This window comes from Oncorhynchus nerka, linkage group LG14 (assembly GCF_034236695.1).
Source record: "Oncorhynchus nerka isolate Pitt River linkage group LG14, Oner_Uvic_2.0, whole genome shotgun sequence".
Taxonomy (NCBI): domain Eukaryota; kingdom Metazoa; phylum Chordata; class Actinopteri; order Salmoniformes; family Salmonidae; genus Oncorhynchus; species Oncorhynchus nerka.
In genome coordinates this window covers 20,150,687-20,166,775 of record NC_088409.1, presented here as the reverse complement: position 1 = coordinate 20,166,775, position 16,089 = coordinate 20,150,687, and the positions used below count along the sequence as shown (strand labels likewise).

The window sequence follows — 16,089 nt, the reverse complement described above, 5'->3', positions numbered from 1 at the left end:
GAGGTATCTGGTGGATGTGGAGGAGAGGAGAGGTATCTGGTGGATGTGGAGGAGAGGAGAGATATCTGGTGGATGTGGAGGAGAGGAGAGGTATCTGGTGGATTTGGAGGAGAGGAGAGGTATCTGGTGGATGTGGAGGAGAGGAGAGGAGAGGTATCTGGTGGATGTGGAGGAGAGGAGAGGTATCTGGTGGATGTGGAGGAGAGGAGAGGTATCTGGTGGATGTGGAGGAGAGGTATCTGGTGGATGTGGAGGGGAGGTATCTGGTGGATGTGAAGGAGAGGAGAGGTATCTGGTGGATGTGGAGGAGAGGAGGAGAGGTATCTGGTGGATGTGGAGGAGAGGTATCTGGTGGATGTGGAGGAGAGGAGAGAGTATATGGTGGATGTGGAGGAGAGGAGAGGTATCTGGTGGATGTGGAGGAGAGGTATCTGGTGGATGTGGAGGAGAGTATCTGGTGGATGTGGAGGAGAGGAGAGGAGAGGTATCTGGTGGATGTGGAGGAGAGGAGAGGTATCTGGTGGATGTGGAGGAGAGGAGAGGAGAGGTATCTGGTGGATGTGAAGGAGGGAGGGGTATCTGGTGGATGTGGAGGAGAGGAGAGGTATCTTGTGGATGTGGAGGAGAGGAGAGGTATCTGGTGGATGTGGAGGAGAGGAGAGGTATCTGGTGTATGTGGAGGAGGGAGGGGTATCTGGTGGATGTGGAGGAGAGGAGAGGTATCTGGTGGATGTGGAGGAGAGGAGAGGTATCTGGTGGATGTGGAGGAGAGGAGAGGAGGTATCTGGTGGATGTGAGGGAGGAGGGGTATCTGGTGGATGTGGAGGAGAGGAGAGGTATCTGGTGGATGTGGAGGAGAGGAGAGGTATCTGGTGGATGTGGAGGAGAGGAGAGGTATCTGGTGGATGTGGAGGAGAGGAGAGGTATCTGGTGGATGTGGAGGAGAGGAGAGGTATCTGGTGGATGTGGAGGAGAGGTGAGGTATCTGGTGGATGTGGAGGAGAGGAGAGGTATCTAGTGAAGGAGAGGAGAGGTATCTGGTGGATGTGAAGGAGAGGAGAGGTAACTGGTGGATGTGGAGGAGAGGTATCTGGTGGATGTGGAGGAGAGGTATCTGGTGGATGTGGAGGAGAGGTGAGGTATCTGGTGGATGTGGAGGAGAGGAGAGGTATCTGGTGGATGTGGAGGAGAGGAGAGGTATCTAGTGGATGTGAAGGAGAGGAGAGGTATCTGGTGGATGTGGAGGAGAGGAGAGGTATCTGGTGGATGTGGAGGAGAGGAGAGGTATCTGGTGGATTTGGAGAAGAGGAGAGGTATCTGGTGGATGTGGAGGAGAGGTATCTGGTGGATGTGGAGGAGAGGAGAGGAGAGGTAACTGGTGGATGTGGAGGAGAGGAGAGTATCTGGTGGATGTGGAGGAGAGGAGAGGTATCTGGTGGATGTGGAGGAGAGGAGAGGTATCTGGTGGATGTGGAGGAGAGGAGGTATCTGGTGGATGTGGAGGAGAGGAGAGGTAACTGGTGGATGTGAAGGAGAGAGTGAGGTATCTGGTGGATGTGGAGGAGAGGTATCTGGTGGAGGAGAGGAGGGGTATCTGGTGGATGTGGAGGAGAGGAGAGGTATCTGGTGGATGTGGAGGAGAGGAGAGGTATCTGGTGGATGTGGAGGAGGGGAGGGGTATCTGGTGGATGTGGAGGAGAGGAGAGGTATCTGGTGGATGTGGAGGAGAGGAGAGGTATCTGGTGGATGTGGAGGAGAGGAGAGGTATCTGGTGGATGTGGAGGAGAGAGAGGTATCTGGTGGATGTGAAGAGAGGAGAGGTATCTGGTGAATGTGAGGAGGAGAGGTATCTGGTGGATGTGGATGGAGAGGAGGGGTATCTGGTGGATGTGGATGTGGAGAGGGTATCTGGTGGATGTGGATGAGGGGTATCTGGTGGATGTGGATGAGGGGTATCTGGTGGATGTGGAGGAGAGGAGAGGTATCTGGTGGATGTGGAGGAGAGGAGAGGTATCTGGTGGATGTGGAGGAGAGGAGAGGTATCTGGTGGATGTGGAGGAGAGGAGAGGTATCTGGTGGATGTGGAAGGAGAGGAGAGGTATCTGGTGGATGTGGATGTGAAGGAGAGGAGAGGTAACTGGTGGATGTGGATGTGGATGGGGTATCTGGTGGATGTGGATGAGGGGTATCTGGTGGATGTGGATGAGGGGTATCTGGTGGATGTGGAGAGGTATCTGGTGGATGTGGAGGAGGGAGTATCTGGTGGATGTGGAGGAGAGGAGAGGTATCTGGTGGATGTGGAGGAGAGGAGAGGTATCTGGTGGATGTGGAGGAGAGGATCTGGTGGATGGGAGGAGAGGAGAGGTAACTGGTGGATGTGGAGGAGAGGTGAGGTATCTGGTGGATTTGGAGGAGAGGAGAGGTATCTGGTGGATGTGGAGGAGAGGAGAGGTATCTGGTGGATGTGGAGGAGAGGAGAGGTATCTGGTGGATTTGGAGGAGAGGAGAGGTAACTGGTGGATGTGGAGGAGAGGTGAGGTAACTGGTGGATTTGGAGGAGAGGAGAGGTATCTGGTGGATGTGGAGGAGAGGAGAGGTATCTGGTGGATGTGGAGGAGAGGTATCTGGTGGATGTGAAGGAGAGGAGAGGTATCTGGTGGATGTGGAGGAGAGGAGAGGTATCTGGTGGATGTGGAGGAGAGGAGAGGTATCTGGTGGATGTGGAGGAGAGGAGAGGTATCTGGTGGATGTGGAGGAGAGGAGGTATCTGGTGGATGTGGAGGAGAGGAGAGGTAACTGGTGGATGTGAAGGAGAGGTGAGGTATCTGGTGGATGTGGAGGAGAGGAGGGGTATCTGGTGGATGTGGAGGAGAGGAGAGGTATCTGGTGGATGTGGAGGAGAGGAGAGGTATCTGGTGGATGTGGAGGAGGGGAGGGGTATCTGGTGGATGTGGAGGAGAGGAGAGGTATCTGGTGGATGTGGAGGAGAGGAGAGGTATCTGGTGGATGTGGAGGAGAGGAGAGGTATCTGGTGGAGGAGGAGAGGAGAGGTATCTGGTGGATGTGAAGGAGAGGAGAGGTATCTGGTGGATGTGGATGTGAAGGAGAGGAGAGGTATCTGGTGGATGTGAAGGAGAGGAGAGGTAACTGGTGGATGTGGATGTGGATGAGGGGTATCTGGTGGATGTGGATGAGGGGTATCTGGTGGATGTGGATGAGGGGTATCTGGTGGATGTGGATGAGGGGTATCTGGTGGATGTGGAGGAGAGGAGAGGTATCTGGTGGATGTGGAGGAGAGGAGAGGTATCTGGTGGATGTGGAGGAGAGGAGAGGTATCTGGTGGATGTGGAGGAGAGGAGAGGTAACTGGTGGATGTGGAGGAGAGGTGAGAGGTATCTGGTGGATTTGGAGGAGAGGAGAGGTATCTGGTGGATGTGGAGGAGAGGAGAGGTATCTGGTGGATGTGGAGGAGAGGAGAGGTATCTGGTGGATTTGGAGGAGAGGAGAGGTATCTGGTGGATGTGGAGGAGAGGAGAGGTATCTGGTGGATGTGGAGGAGAGGTATCTGGTGGATGTGAAGGAGAGGAGAGGTATCTGGTGGATGTGGAGGAGAGGAGAGGTATCTGGTGGATGTGGAGGAGAGGAGAGGTATCTGGTGGATGTGGAGGAGAGGAGAGGTATCTGGTGGATGTGGAGGAGGATGTGGAGAGGTATCTGGTGGATGTGGAGGAGAGGAGAGGTAACTGGTGGATGTGAAGGAGAGGTGAGGTATCTGGTGGATGTGGAGGAGAGGTATCTGGTGGAGGAGAGGAGGGGTATCTGGTGGATGTGGAGGAGAGGAGAGGTATCTGGTGGATGTGGAGGAGAGGAGGGTATCTGGTGGATGTGGAGGAGGGAGGGGTATCTGGTGGATGTGGAGGAGAGGAGAGGTATCTGGTGGATGTGGAGGAGAGGAGAGGTATCTGGTGGATGTGGAGGAGAGGAGAGGTATCTGGTGGATGTGGAGGAGAGGAGAGGTATCTGGTGGATGTGAAGGAGAGGAGAGGTATCTGGTGGATGTGGATGTGAAGGAGAGGAGAGGTATCTGGTGGATGTGGAGGAGAGGAGAGGTATCTGGTGGATGTGGAGGAGAGGAGAGGTATCTGGTGGATGTGGAGGAGAGGAGAGGTATCTGGTGGATGTGGAGGAGAGGAGGTATCTGGTGGATGTGGAGGAGAGGAGAGGTAACTGGTGGATGTGAAGGAGAGGTGAGGTATCTGGTGGATGTGGAGGAGAGGTATCTGGTGGAGGAGAGGAGGGGTATCTGGTGGATGTGGAGGAGAGGAGAGGTATCTGGTGGATGTGGAGGAGAGGAGAGGTATCTGGTGGATGTGGAGGAGGAGGGGTATCTGGTGGATGTGGAGGAGAGGAGAGGTATCTGGTGGATGTGGAGGAGAGGAGAGGTATCTGGTGGAGGAGAGGAGAGGTATCTGGTGGATGTGGAGGAGAGGAGAGGTATCTGGTGGATGTGAAGGAGAGGAGAGGTATCTGGTGGATGTGGATGTGAAGGAGAGGAGAGGTATCTGGTGGATGTGGATGTGAAGGAGAGGAGAGGTAACTGGTGGATGTGGAGGAGGGGAGGGGTATCTGGTGGATGTGGAGGAGGGGAGGGGTATCTGGTGGATGTGGATGAGGGGTATCTGGTGGATGTGGATGAGGGGTATCTGGTGGATGTGGAGGAGAGGTATCTGGTGGATGTGGAGGAGAGGAGAGGTATCTGGTGGATGTGGAGGAGAGGAGAGGTATCTGGTGGATGTGGAGGAGAGGAGAGGTATCTGGTGGATGTGGAGGAGAGGAGAGGTAACTGGTGGATGTGGAGGAGAGGTGAGGTATCTGGTGGATTTGGAGGAGAGGAGAGGTATCTGGTGGATTTGGAGGAGAGGAGAGGTATCTGGTGGATGTGGAGGAGAGGAGAGGTATCTGGTGGATGTGGAGGAGAGGAGGGGTATCTGGTGGATTTGGAGGAGAGGAGGGGTATCTGGTGGATTTGGAGGAGAGGAGAGGTATCTGGTGGATGTGGAGGAGAGGAGAGGTATCTGGTGGATGTGGAGGAGAGGTATCTGGTGGATGTGGAGGAGAGGTATCTGGTGGATGTGGAGGAGAGGAGAGGTGAGGTATCTGGTGGATGTGGAGGAGAGGAGAGGTATCTGGTGGATGTGGAGGAGAGGAGAGGTATCTGGTGGATGTGGAGGAGAGGAGAGGTATCTGGTGGATGTGGAGGAGAGGAGAGGTATCTGGTGGATGTGGAGGAGAGGAGAGGTATCTGGTGGATGTGGAGGAGAGGAGAGGTAACTGGTGGATGTGAAGGAGAGGTGAGGTATCTGGTGGATGTGGAGGAGAGGTATCTGGTGGAGGAGAGGAGGGGTATCTGGTGGATGTGGAGGAGAGGAGAGGTATCTGGTGGATGTAGAGGAGAGGTATCTGGTGGATGTGGAGGAGAGGAGAGGTATCTGGTGGATGTGGAGGAGAGGAGAGGTATCTGGTGGATGTGGAGGAGAGGAGAGGTATCTGGTGGATGTGGAGGAGAGGAGAGGTAACTGGTGGATGTGGAGGAGAGGTGAGGTATCTGGTGGATTTGGAGGAGAGGAGAGGTATCTGGTGGATGTGGAGGAGAGGGAGAGGTATCTGGTGGATGTGGAGGAGAGGAGAGGTATCTGGTGGATTTGGAGGAGGGAGAGTAACTGGTGGATGTGGAGGAGAGGTGAGGTAACTGGTGGATTTGGAGGAGAGGAGAGGTATCTGGTGGATGTGGAGGAGAGGAGAGGTATCTGGTGGATGTGGAGGAGAGGTATCTGGTGGATGTGAAGGAGAGGAGAGGTATCTGGTGGATGTGGAGGAGAGGAGAGGTATCTGGTGGATGTGGAGGAGAGGAGAGGTATCTGGTGGATGTGGAGGAGAGGAGAGGTATCTGGTGGATGTGGAGGAGAGGAGGTATCTGGTGGATGTGGAGGAGAGGAGAGGTAACTGGTGGATGTGAAGGAGAGGTGAGGTATCTGGTGGATGTGGAGGAGAGGTATCTGGTGGAGGAGAGGAGGGGTATCTGGTGGATGTGGAGGAGAGGAGAGGTATCTGGTGGATGTGGAGGAGAGGAGAGGTATCTGGTGGATGTGGAGGAGGGGAGGGGTATCTGGTGGATGTGGAGGAGAGGAGAGGTATCTGGTGGATGTGGAGAGGAGAGGTATCTGGTGGATGTGGAGGAGAGGAGAGTATCTGGTGGATGTGGAGGAGAGGAGAGGTATCTGGTGGATGTGGATGTGAAGGAGAGGAGAGGTATCTGGTGGATGTGGATGTGAAGGAGAGGAGAGGTAACTGGTGGATGTGGAGGAGGGAGGGGTATCTGGTGGATGTGGAGGAGGGGAGGGGTATCTGGTGGATGTGGATGAGGGGTATCTGGTGGATGTGGATGAGGGTATCTGGTGGATGTGGAGGAGAGGTATCTGGTGGATGTGGAGTGAGAGGAGAGGTATCTGGTGGATGTGGATGTGGAGGAGAGGAGAGGTAACTGGTGGATGTGGAGGAGAGGAGAGGTATCTGGTGGATGTGGAGGAGAGGAGAGGTAACTGGTGGATGTAGAGGAGAGGAGAGGTATCTGGTGGATGTAGAGGAGAGGAGAGGTATCTGGTGGATGTGGAGGAGAGGAGAGGTATCTGGTGGATGTGGAGGAGAGGGGAGGTATCTGGTGGATGTGGATGTAGAGGAGAGGAGAGGTATCTGGTGGATGTGGAGGAGAGGAGAGGTATCTGGTGGATGTGGAGGAGAGGAGAGGTATCTGGTGGATGTGGAGGAGAGGGGAGGTATCTGGTGGATGTGGATGTGAAGGAGAGGAGAGGTAACTGGTGGATGTGGATGTGAAGGAGAGGAGAGATATCTGGTGGATGTGGAGGAGGGGAGGGGTATCTGGTGGATGTGAAGGAGAGGAGAGGTATCTGGTGGATGTGGAGGAGAGGAGAGGTATCTGGTGGATGTGGAGGAGAGGGAGAGGTATCTGGTGGATGTGGAGGAGAGGAGAGTATCTGGTGGATGTGGAGGAGAGGAGAGGTATCTGGTGGATGTGAAGGAGAGGAGAGGTATCTGGTGGATGTGAAGGAGAGGTAACTGGTGGATGTGGAGGAGGAGGGGTATCTGGTGGATGTGGAGGAGGGAGGGGTATCTGGTGGATGTGAAGGAGAGGAGAGGTATCTGGTGGATGTGGATGTGAAGGAGAGGAGGAGGAGAACTGGTGGATGTGGAGGAGGGGAGGGTATCTGGTGGATGTGGAGGAGGGGAGGGGTATCTGGTGGATGTGGATGAGGGGTATCTGGTGGATGTGGATGAGGGGTATCTGGTGGATGTGGAGGAGAGGAGGGTATCTGGTGGATGTGGAGGAGAGGAGGTATCTGGTGGATGTGGAGGAGAGGAGAGGTATCTGGTGGATGTGGAGGAGAGGAGAGGTAACTGGTGGATGTGGAGGAGAGGTGAGGTATCTGGTGGATTTGGAGGAGAGGAGAGGTATCTGGTGGATGTGGAGGAGAGGAGAGGTATCTGGTGGATGTGAAGGAGAGGAGAGGTATCTGGTGGATGTGGAGGAGAGGAGAGGTATCTGGTGGATTTGGAGGAGAGGAGAGGTAACTGGTGGATGTGGAGGAGATGAGAGGTATCTGGTGGATGTGGAGGAGAGGAGAGGTAACTGGTGGATGTGGAGGAGAGGAGAGGTATCTGGTGGATGTGGAGGAGAGGAGAGGTAACTGGTGGATGTGGAGGAGAGGAGAGGTATCTGGTGGATGTGGAGGAGAGGAGAGGTATCTGGTGGATGTGGAGGAGAGGAGAGGTATCTGGTGGATGTGGAGGAGAGGAGGAGGTATCTGGTGGATGTGGATGTGAAGGAGAGAGAGAGGTAACTGGTGGATGTGGATGTGAAGGAGAGGAGAGATATCTGGTGGATGTGGAGGAGGGGAGGGGTATCTGGTGGATGTGAAGGAGAGGAGAGGTATCTGGTGGATGTGGAGGAGAGGAGAGGTATCTGGTGGATGTGGAGGAGAGGAGAGGTATCTGGTGGATGTGGAGGAGAGGAGAGGTATCTGGTGGATGTGGAGGAGAGGAGAGGTATCTGGTGGATGTGAAGGAGAGGAGAGGTATCTGGTGGATGTGAAGGAGAGGTAACTGGTGGATGTGGAGGAGGGAGGGGTATCTGGTGGATGTGGAGGAGGGGAGGGGTATCTGGTGGATGTGAAGGAGAGGAGAGGTATCTGGTGGATGTGGATGTGAAGGAGAGGAGAGGTAACTGGTGGATGTGGAGGAGGGGAGGGGTATCTGGTGGATGTGGAGGAGGGGAGGGGTATCTGGTGGATGTGGATGAGGGGTATCTGGTGGATGTGGATGAGGGGTATCTGGTGGATGTGGAGGAGAGGAGAGGTATCTGGTGGATGTGGAGGAGAGGAGAGGTATCTGGTGGATGTGGAGGAGAGGAGAGGTATCTGGTGGATGTGGAGGAGAGGAGAGGTAACTGGTGGATGTGGAGGAGAGGTGAGGTATCTGGTGGATTTGGAGGAGAGGAGAGGTATCTGGTGGATGTGGAGGAGAGGAGAGGTATCTGGTGGATGTGAAGGAGAGGAGAGGTATCTGGTGGATGTGGAGGAGAGGAGAGGTATCTGGTGGATTTGGAGGAGAGGAGAGGTAACTGGTGGATGTGGAGGAGATGAGAGGTATCTGGTGGATGTGGAGGAGAGGAGAGGTAACTGGTGGATGTGGAGGAGAGGAGAGGTATCTGGTGGATGTGGAGGAGAGGAGAGAGGTAACTGGTGGATGTGGAGGAGAGGAGAGGTATCTGGTGGATGTGGAGGAGAGGAGAGGTAACTGGTGGATGTGGAGGAGAGGAGAGGTATCTGGTGGATGTGGAGGAGAGGAGAGGAGAGGTATCTGGTGGATGTGGAGGAGAGGAGAGGTATCTGGTGGATGTGGAGGAGAGGAGAGGTAACTGGTGGATGTGGAGGAGAGGAGAGGTATCTGGTGGATGTGGAGGAGAGGAGAGGTATCTGGTGGATGTGGAGGAGAGGTATCTGGTGGATGTGGAGGAGAGGAGAGGTATCTGGTGGATGTGGAGGAGAGGAGAGGTATCTGGTGGATGTGAAGGAGAGGAGAGGTATCTGGTGGATGTGGATGTGAAGGAGAGGTAACTGGTGGATGTGGAGGAGGAGGGGTATCTGGTGGATGTGGAGGAGGGGAGGGGTATCTGGTGGATGTGAAGGAGAGGAGAGGTATCTGGTGGATGTGGATGTGAAGGAGAGAGAGGTAACTGGTGGATGTGGAGGAGGGGAGGGGTATCTGGTGGATGTGGAGGAGGGAGGGGTATCTGGTGGATGTGGATGAGGGGTATCTGGTGGATGTGGATGAGGGGTATCTGGTGGATGTGGAGGAGAGGAGAGGTATCTGGTGGATGTGGAGGAGAGGAGAGGTATCTGGTGGATGTGGAGGAGAGGAGAGGTATCTGGTGGATGTGGAGGAGAGGAGAGGTAACTGGTGGATGTGGAGGAGAGGTGAGGTATCTGGTGGATTTGGAGGAGAGGAGAGGTATCTGGTGGATGTGGAGGAGAGGAGAGGTATCTGGTGGATGTGAAGGAGAGGAGAGGTATCTGGTGGATGTGGAGGAGAGGAGAGGTATCTGGTGGATTTGGAGGAGAGGAGAGGTATCTGGTGGATTTGGAGGAGAGGAGAGGTATCTGGTGGATGTGGAGGAGAGGAGAGGTATCTGGTGGATGTGGAGGAGAGGAGAGGTATCTGGTGGATGTGGAGGAGAGGAGAGGTAACTGGTGGATGTGGAGGAGAGGAGAGGTATCTGGTGGATGTGGAGGAGAGGAGAGGTAACTGGTGGATGTGGAGGAGAGGAGAGGAGAGGTATCTGGTGGATGTGGAGGAGAGGAGAGGTATCTGGTGGATGTGGAGGAGAGGAGAGGTAACTGGTGGATGTGGAGGAGAGAGAGGTATCTGGTGGATGTGGAGGAGAGGAGAGGTATCTGGTGGATGTGGAGGAGAGGAGAGGTATCTGGTGGATGTGGAGGAGAGGAGAGGTATCTGGTGGATGTGGAGGAGAGGAGAGGTAACTGGTGGATGTGGAGGAGAGGAGAGGTATCTGGTGGATGTGAAGGAGGGAGGGGTATCTGGTGGATGTGGAGGAGAGGAGAGGTATCTGGTGGATGTGGAGGAGAGGAGAGGTATCTGGTGGATGTGAAGGAGGAGGGGTATCTGGTGGATGTGGAGGAGAGGAGAGGTATCTGGTGGATGTGGAGGAGAGGAGAGGTATCTGGTGGATGTGAAGGAGGAGGGGTATCTGGTGGATGTGGAGAGGGTATCTGGTGGATGTGGATGAGGGGTATCTGGTGGATGTGGAGGAGAGGAGAGGTATCTGGTGGATGTGGAGGAGAGGAGAGGTATCTGGTGGATGTGGAGGAGAGGAGAGGTATCTGGTGGATGTGGAGGAGAGGAGAGGTAACTGGTGGATGTGGAGGAGGTGAGGTATCTGGTGGATTTGGAGGAGAGGTGAGGTATCTGGTGGATTTGGAGGAGAGGAGAGGTATCTGGTGGATGTGGAGGAGAGGAGAGGTATCTGGTGGATGTGAAGGAGAGGAGAGGTATCTGGTGGATGTGGAGGAGAGGAGAGGTATCTGGTGGATTTGGAGGAGAGGAGAGGTATCTGGTGGATTTGGAGGAGAGGAGAGGTATCTGGTGGATGTGGAGGAGAGGAGAGGTATCTGGTGGATGTGGAGGAGAGGAGAGGTATCTGGTGGATGTGGAGGAGAGGAGAGGTAACTGGTGGATGTGGAGGAGAGGAGAGGTAACTGGTGGATGTGGAGGAGAGGAGAGGTATCTGGTGGATGTGGAGGAGAGGAGAGGTATCTGGTGGATGTGGAGGAGAGGAGAGGTAACTGGTGGATGTGGAGGAGAGGAGAGGTATCTGGTGGATGTGAAGGAGAGGAGGTATCTGGTGGATGTGGAGGAGAGGAGAGGTATCTGGTGGATGTGGAGGAGAGGAGAGGTATCTGGTGGATGTGAAGGAGAGGAGGGGTATCTGGTGGATGTGGAGGAGAGGAGAGGTATCTGGTGGATGTGGAGGAGAGGAGAGGTATCTGGTGGATGTGAAGGAGGGGAGGGGTATCTGGTGGATGTGGAGGAGAGGAGAGGTATCTGGTGGATGTGGAGGAGAGGAGAGGTAACTGGTGGATGTGGAGGAGAGGAGAGGTATCTGGTGGATGTGGAGGAGAGGAGAGGTATCTGGTGGATGTGGAGGAGAGGAGAGGTATCTGGTGGATGTGGAGGAGAGGAGAGGTATCTGGTGGATGTGGAGGAGAGGAGAGGTAACTGGTGGATGTGGAGGAGGGAGAGGTATCTGGTGGATGTGGATGTGAAGGAGGGAGAGGTAACTGGTGGATGTGGAGGAGAGGAGAGGTATCTGGTGGATGTGGAGGAGGGAGAGGTATCTGGTGGATGTGGAGGAGAGGAGAGGTAACTGGTGGATGTGGAGGAGAGGAGAGGTATCTGGTGGATGTGGAGGAGGGGGAGGTATCTGGTGGATGTGGATGTGAAGGAGAGGAGAGGTAACTGGTGGATGTGGATGTGAAGGAGAGGAGAGATATCTGGTGGATGTGGAGGAGATGTGAGGTATCTGGTGGATGTGGAGGAGTGGAAATGTTAAGAACAAATTCTTATTTACAAAGGAGGGTCAAACCCGGACGACGCTGGGCCAATTGTTCGCCGCCCTATGGGACTCCAAATCACGGCCGGATGTGATACAGCCTGGATTCGAACCAGGGACTGTAGTGACGCCTCTTGTACTGAGATTAGGCTGGACAATAGAACGAGTCAAAATTCGCCCAAGGCTGAAAATGGTCAAAGAACGTTGGCTAAGCTGGAACACTTGCGCGAGCCCATAGCAAATGAATGGCTAAGCTGGAACACTTGCGCGAGCCCATAGCAAATGAATGGCTAAGCTGGAACACTTGCGCGAGCCCATAGCAAATGAATAGAATGGAACGTTCACAGAGGCTGTTTGGACTAAAGTGATGCTTAGAATTCCATTTCGACTAAATGGCACTAAAAAATGTTTTATTTATTTTACCACTAAAATCTGTTCTTCGGACAACTGATTCGAGAGAGATGATTCTCATGATTAAAATGGTGTCCGAATTGGAAGAAAATCTAAATATACACAAGATATTTGGCGAAATATACCAGCATGCTTCTCCATAGGAAAACAATGGGGGCCTCCCGGGTGGCGCAGGTTAAGGGCGCTGTACTGCAGCGCCAGCTGGCCATCAGAGACTCTGGGTTCGCGCCCAGGCTCTGTCGTAACCGGCCGCGACCGGGAGGTCCATGGGGCGACGCACAATTGGCCTAGCGTCGTCCGGGTTAGGGAGGGCTTGGTCGGTAGGGTTGTCCTTGTCTCATCGTGCACCAGCAACTCCTGTGGCGGGCCGGGCGCAGTGCACGCTAACCAAGGTTGCCAGGTGCACGGTGTTTCCTCCGCGCTGTGTTAAGAAGCAGTGCGGCTTGGTTGGGTTGTGTATCGGAGGACGCATGACTTTCAACCTTCGTCTCTCCCGAGCCCGTACGGGAGTTGTAGCGAGGAGACAAGATAGCAGCTACTACAACAATTGGACACCACGAAATTGGGGAGAAAAAGGGGTAAAAATTCAACAACAAAAAAACAAACAAAAAAAAAACAATGGGGGGAGCTTGGCGTTCCAAGGGCAAAAAGTATTTCGGGGATAGCGTTTAATGACTACGAGATACACTGCCCAGCCTTACATAATTACAAAGAAGAGATTCTCATGATTTAAAATGGTGTCCAATTTTAAAAAATCTAAATATACACATTGCGAGATATTTGGCAAAATAGACAGGCATACCTATATTTCCCTATAGGAAACAATGGGACGACCTCAGAGTTCCACGAGTCATTTTTAGTTGTTTACATTTGAACTATTAACAACTTGTGCAGGTCTCCATTGCCAACAATAGTAAAGCAGGCATTGTGACATAGTACAATAAACTGGGATTAGAACGTTCGGAAGGCGAGTTTGTGCCACAGTGTTCAATAGAATTAATAGGAGCTGGCAGGGTGAAAAATGCCCTAAAATAAGGTCTGATTTTTTTCGTGAACACTTCAAAACTACGGCAGGCAGCTGGGATATATGGTAATATTATGAAACTGGGCTCCACCGCGGATGCATTGAACTAGTTTTTATTAGAAAAAAACATTGTTAAAAATGTCATGTGTCCAGCCTACTGAGATGCAGTGCCTTAGACTGCTGCGCCACTCAGGAGACACTCCAATATGAATGATATTAATGTTGTGAAATATGACCTTTAAAACAGCAGGAAGTGATCTTAACCACTGTCTATGTCCCACCCACAGGAAGTGTGCCACTGCTTGGAGACACTGGGGTCTCGTTCACAGTGCTTTGACGTGCTGCAGAACGGCATCTGCAAGAACCTGGTGAGATGGTGTACTTGTGTGAACTCATCTCTGTGCGTGTGTGTGTGTGTGTGTGTGTGTAACTGTGTCTCTCCCTCCCAGACTGGTCTGTCTGTGGTACCAGACAGTATGGCAGCAGGGTTGTTGAGAGCGGTGGCCAGACTGTTGGACCTGTCCTTCCTCCCCAGTGAACCTCTGCTGAGGTTCCTGTCCCGCTGCTGCCTCAGCCTACTGTCTCTGCTACTGACCCTACAGCAGGACACCGCCTCAGAGAACAACCACAAGAGGTAGCCTGTGTGTGACCTCTCTGTGCAGTCATGTTGTGTGTACCACATGCTGGCTAATGCAACTCTACTACAACACATTACCTACAGTCAACTACTCAACCACATGCTGGCTACCTCTACTACAACACATTATACAGGACCTAAACACACACAGTCAACTACTCAACCACATGCTGGCTAATGCAACTCTACTACAACACATTATACAGGACCTCACGGTAAACACACACAGTCAACTACTCAACCACATGCTGGCTAATGCAACTCTACTACAACACATTATACAGGACCTCACGGTAAACACACACAGTCAACTACTCAACCACATGCTGGCTAATGCAACTCTACTACAACACATTATACAGGCACACACAGTCAACTACTCAACCACATGCTGGCTAATGCTCTTATACAGGACCTACTACAACACATTATACAGGACCTCACGGTAAACACACACAGTCAACTACTCAACCACATGCTGGCTAATGCAACTCTACTACAACACATTATACAGGACCTCACGGTAAACACACACAGTCAACTACTCAACCACATGCTGGCTAATGCAACTCTACTACAACACATTATACAGGACCTCAACTACTCAACCACATGCTGGCTAATGCACTCTACTACAACACATTATACAGGACTCACGGTCAACCACATGCTGGCTAATGCAACTCTACAACTCTACTACAACACATTATACAGGACCTCACGGTAAACACACACAGTCAACTACTCAACCACATGCTGGCTAATGCAACTCTACTACAACACATTATACAGGACCTCACGGTAAACACACACAGTCAACTACTCAACCACATGCTGGCTAATGCAACTCTACTACAACACATTATACAGGACCTCACTACAACGGTAAAACACACACAGTCAACTACTCAACCACATGCTGGCTAATGCAACTCTACTACAACACATTATACAATGACCTCACGGTAAACACACACAGTCAACTACTCAACCACATGACCTCACGGTAAACACACACAGTCAACTACTCAACCACATGCTGGCTAATGCAACTCTACTACAACACATTATACAGGACCTCACGGTAAACACACACAGTCAACTACTCAACCACATGCTGGCTAATGCAACTCTACTACAACACATTATACAGGACCTCACGGTAAACACACACAACTCAACCACATGCTGGCTAATGCAACTCAACCACATGCTGGCTAATGCAACTCTACTACAACACATTATACAGGACCTCACGGTAAACACACACAGTCAACTACTCAACCACATGCTGGCTAATGCAACTCTACTACAACACATTATACAGGACCTCACGGTAAACACACACAGTCAACTACTCAACCACATGCTGGCTAATGCAACTCTACTACAACACATTATACAGGACCTCACGGTAAACACACACAGTCAACTACTCAACCACATGCTGGCTAATGCAACTCTACTACAACACATTATACAGGACCTCACGGTAAACACACACAGTCAACTACTCAACCACATGCTGGCTAATGCAACTCTACTACAACACATTATACAGGACCTCAAAACACACACAGTCATACTCAACCACATGCTGGCTAATGCAACTCTACTACAACACATTATACAGGACCTCACTACAACACATTATACAGGTAAACACACACAGTCAACTACTCAACCACATGCTGGCTAATGCAACTCTACTACTTATACACCTCACAAACACACACAGTCAACTACAACCACATGCTGGCTAATGCAACTCTACTACAACACATTATACAGGACCTCACGGTAAACACACACAGTCAACTACTCAACCACATGCTGGCTAATGCAACTCTACTACAACACATTATACAGGACCTCACGGTAAACACACACAGTCAACTACTCAACCACATGCTGGCTAATTCAACTCTACTACACATTATACTGGACCTCACGGTAAACACACACAGTCAACTACTCAACCACATGCTGGCTAATGCAACTCTACTACAACACATTATACAGGACCTCACGGTCAACTACAACCACATGCTGGCTAATGTCTACTACAACACATTATACAGGACCTCACAAACCAACATGCTGCTGGCTAATGCAACTCTACTACAACATTATACACCTCACGGTAAACACACACAGTCAACTACTCAACCACATGCTGGCTAATTCAACTCTACTACACATTATACTGGACCTCACGGTAAACACACACAGTCAACTACTCAACCACATGCTGGCTAATGCAACTCTACTACAACACATTATACAGGACCTCACGGTAAACACACACAGTCA

At 52.1% G+C, this 16,089-nt stretch overlaps 1 protein-coding gene across 1 annotated transcript in view; it reads left to right on the top strand.

The window, feature by feature from the left end:
- Positions 1-13,789, top strand: part of LOC115124321 (testis-expressed protein 10 homolog) — a 32,493-nt gene extending 18,704 nt beyond the window's left edge. Inside the window, exons 14-15 of the mRNA XM_065027714.1 lie at positions 13,427-13,507; positions 13,589-13,789. Coding sequence (XP_064883786.1) covers positions 13,427-13,507; positions 13,589-13,777 — 270 coding nt within the window. The 3' untranslated portion in view covers positions 13,778-13,789. The remainder of the gene's footprint in view (positions 1-13,426; positions 13,508-13,588) is intronic.
- The last annotated feature ends 2,300 nt before the right edge of the window (positions 13,790-16,089 follow it).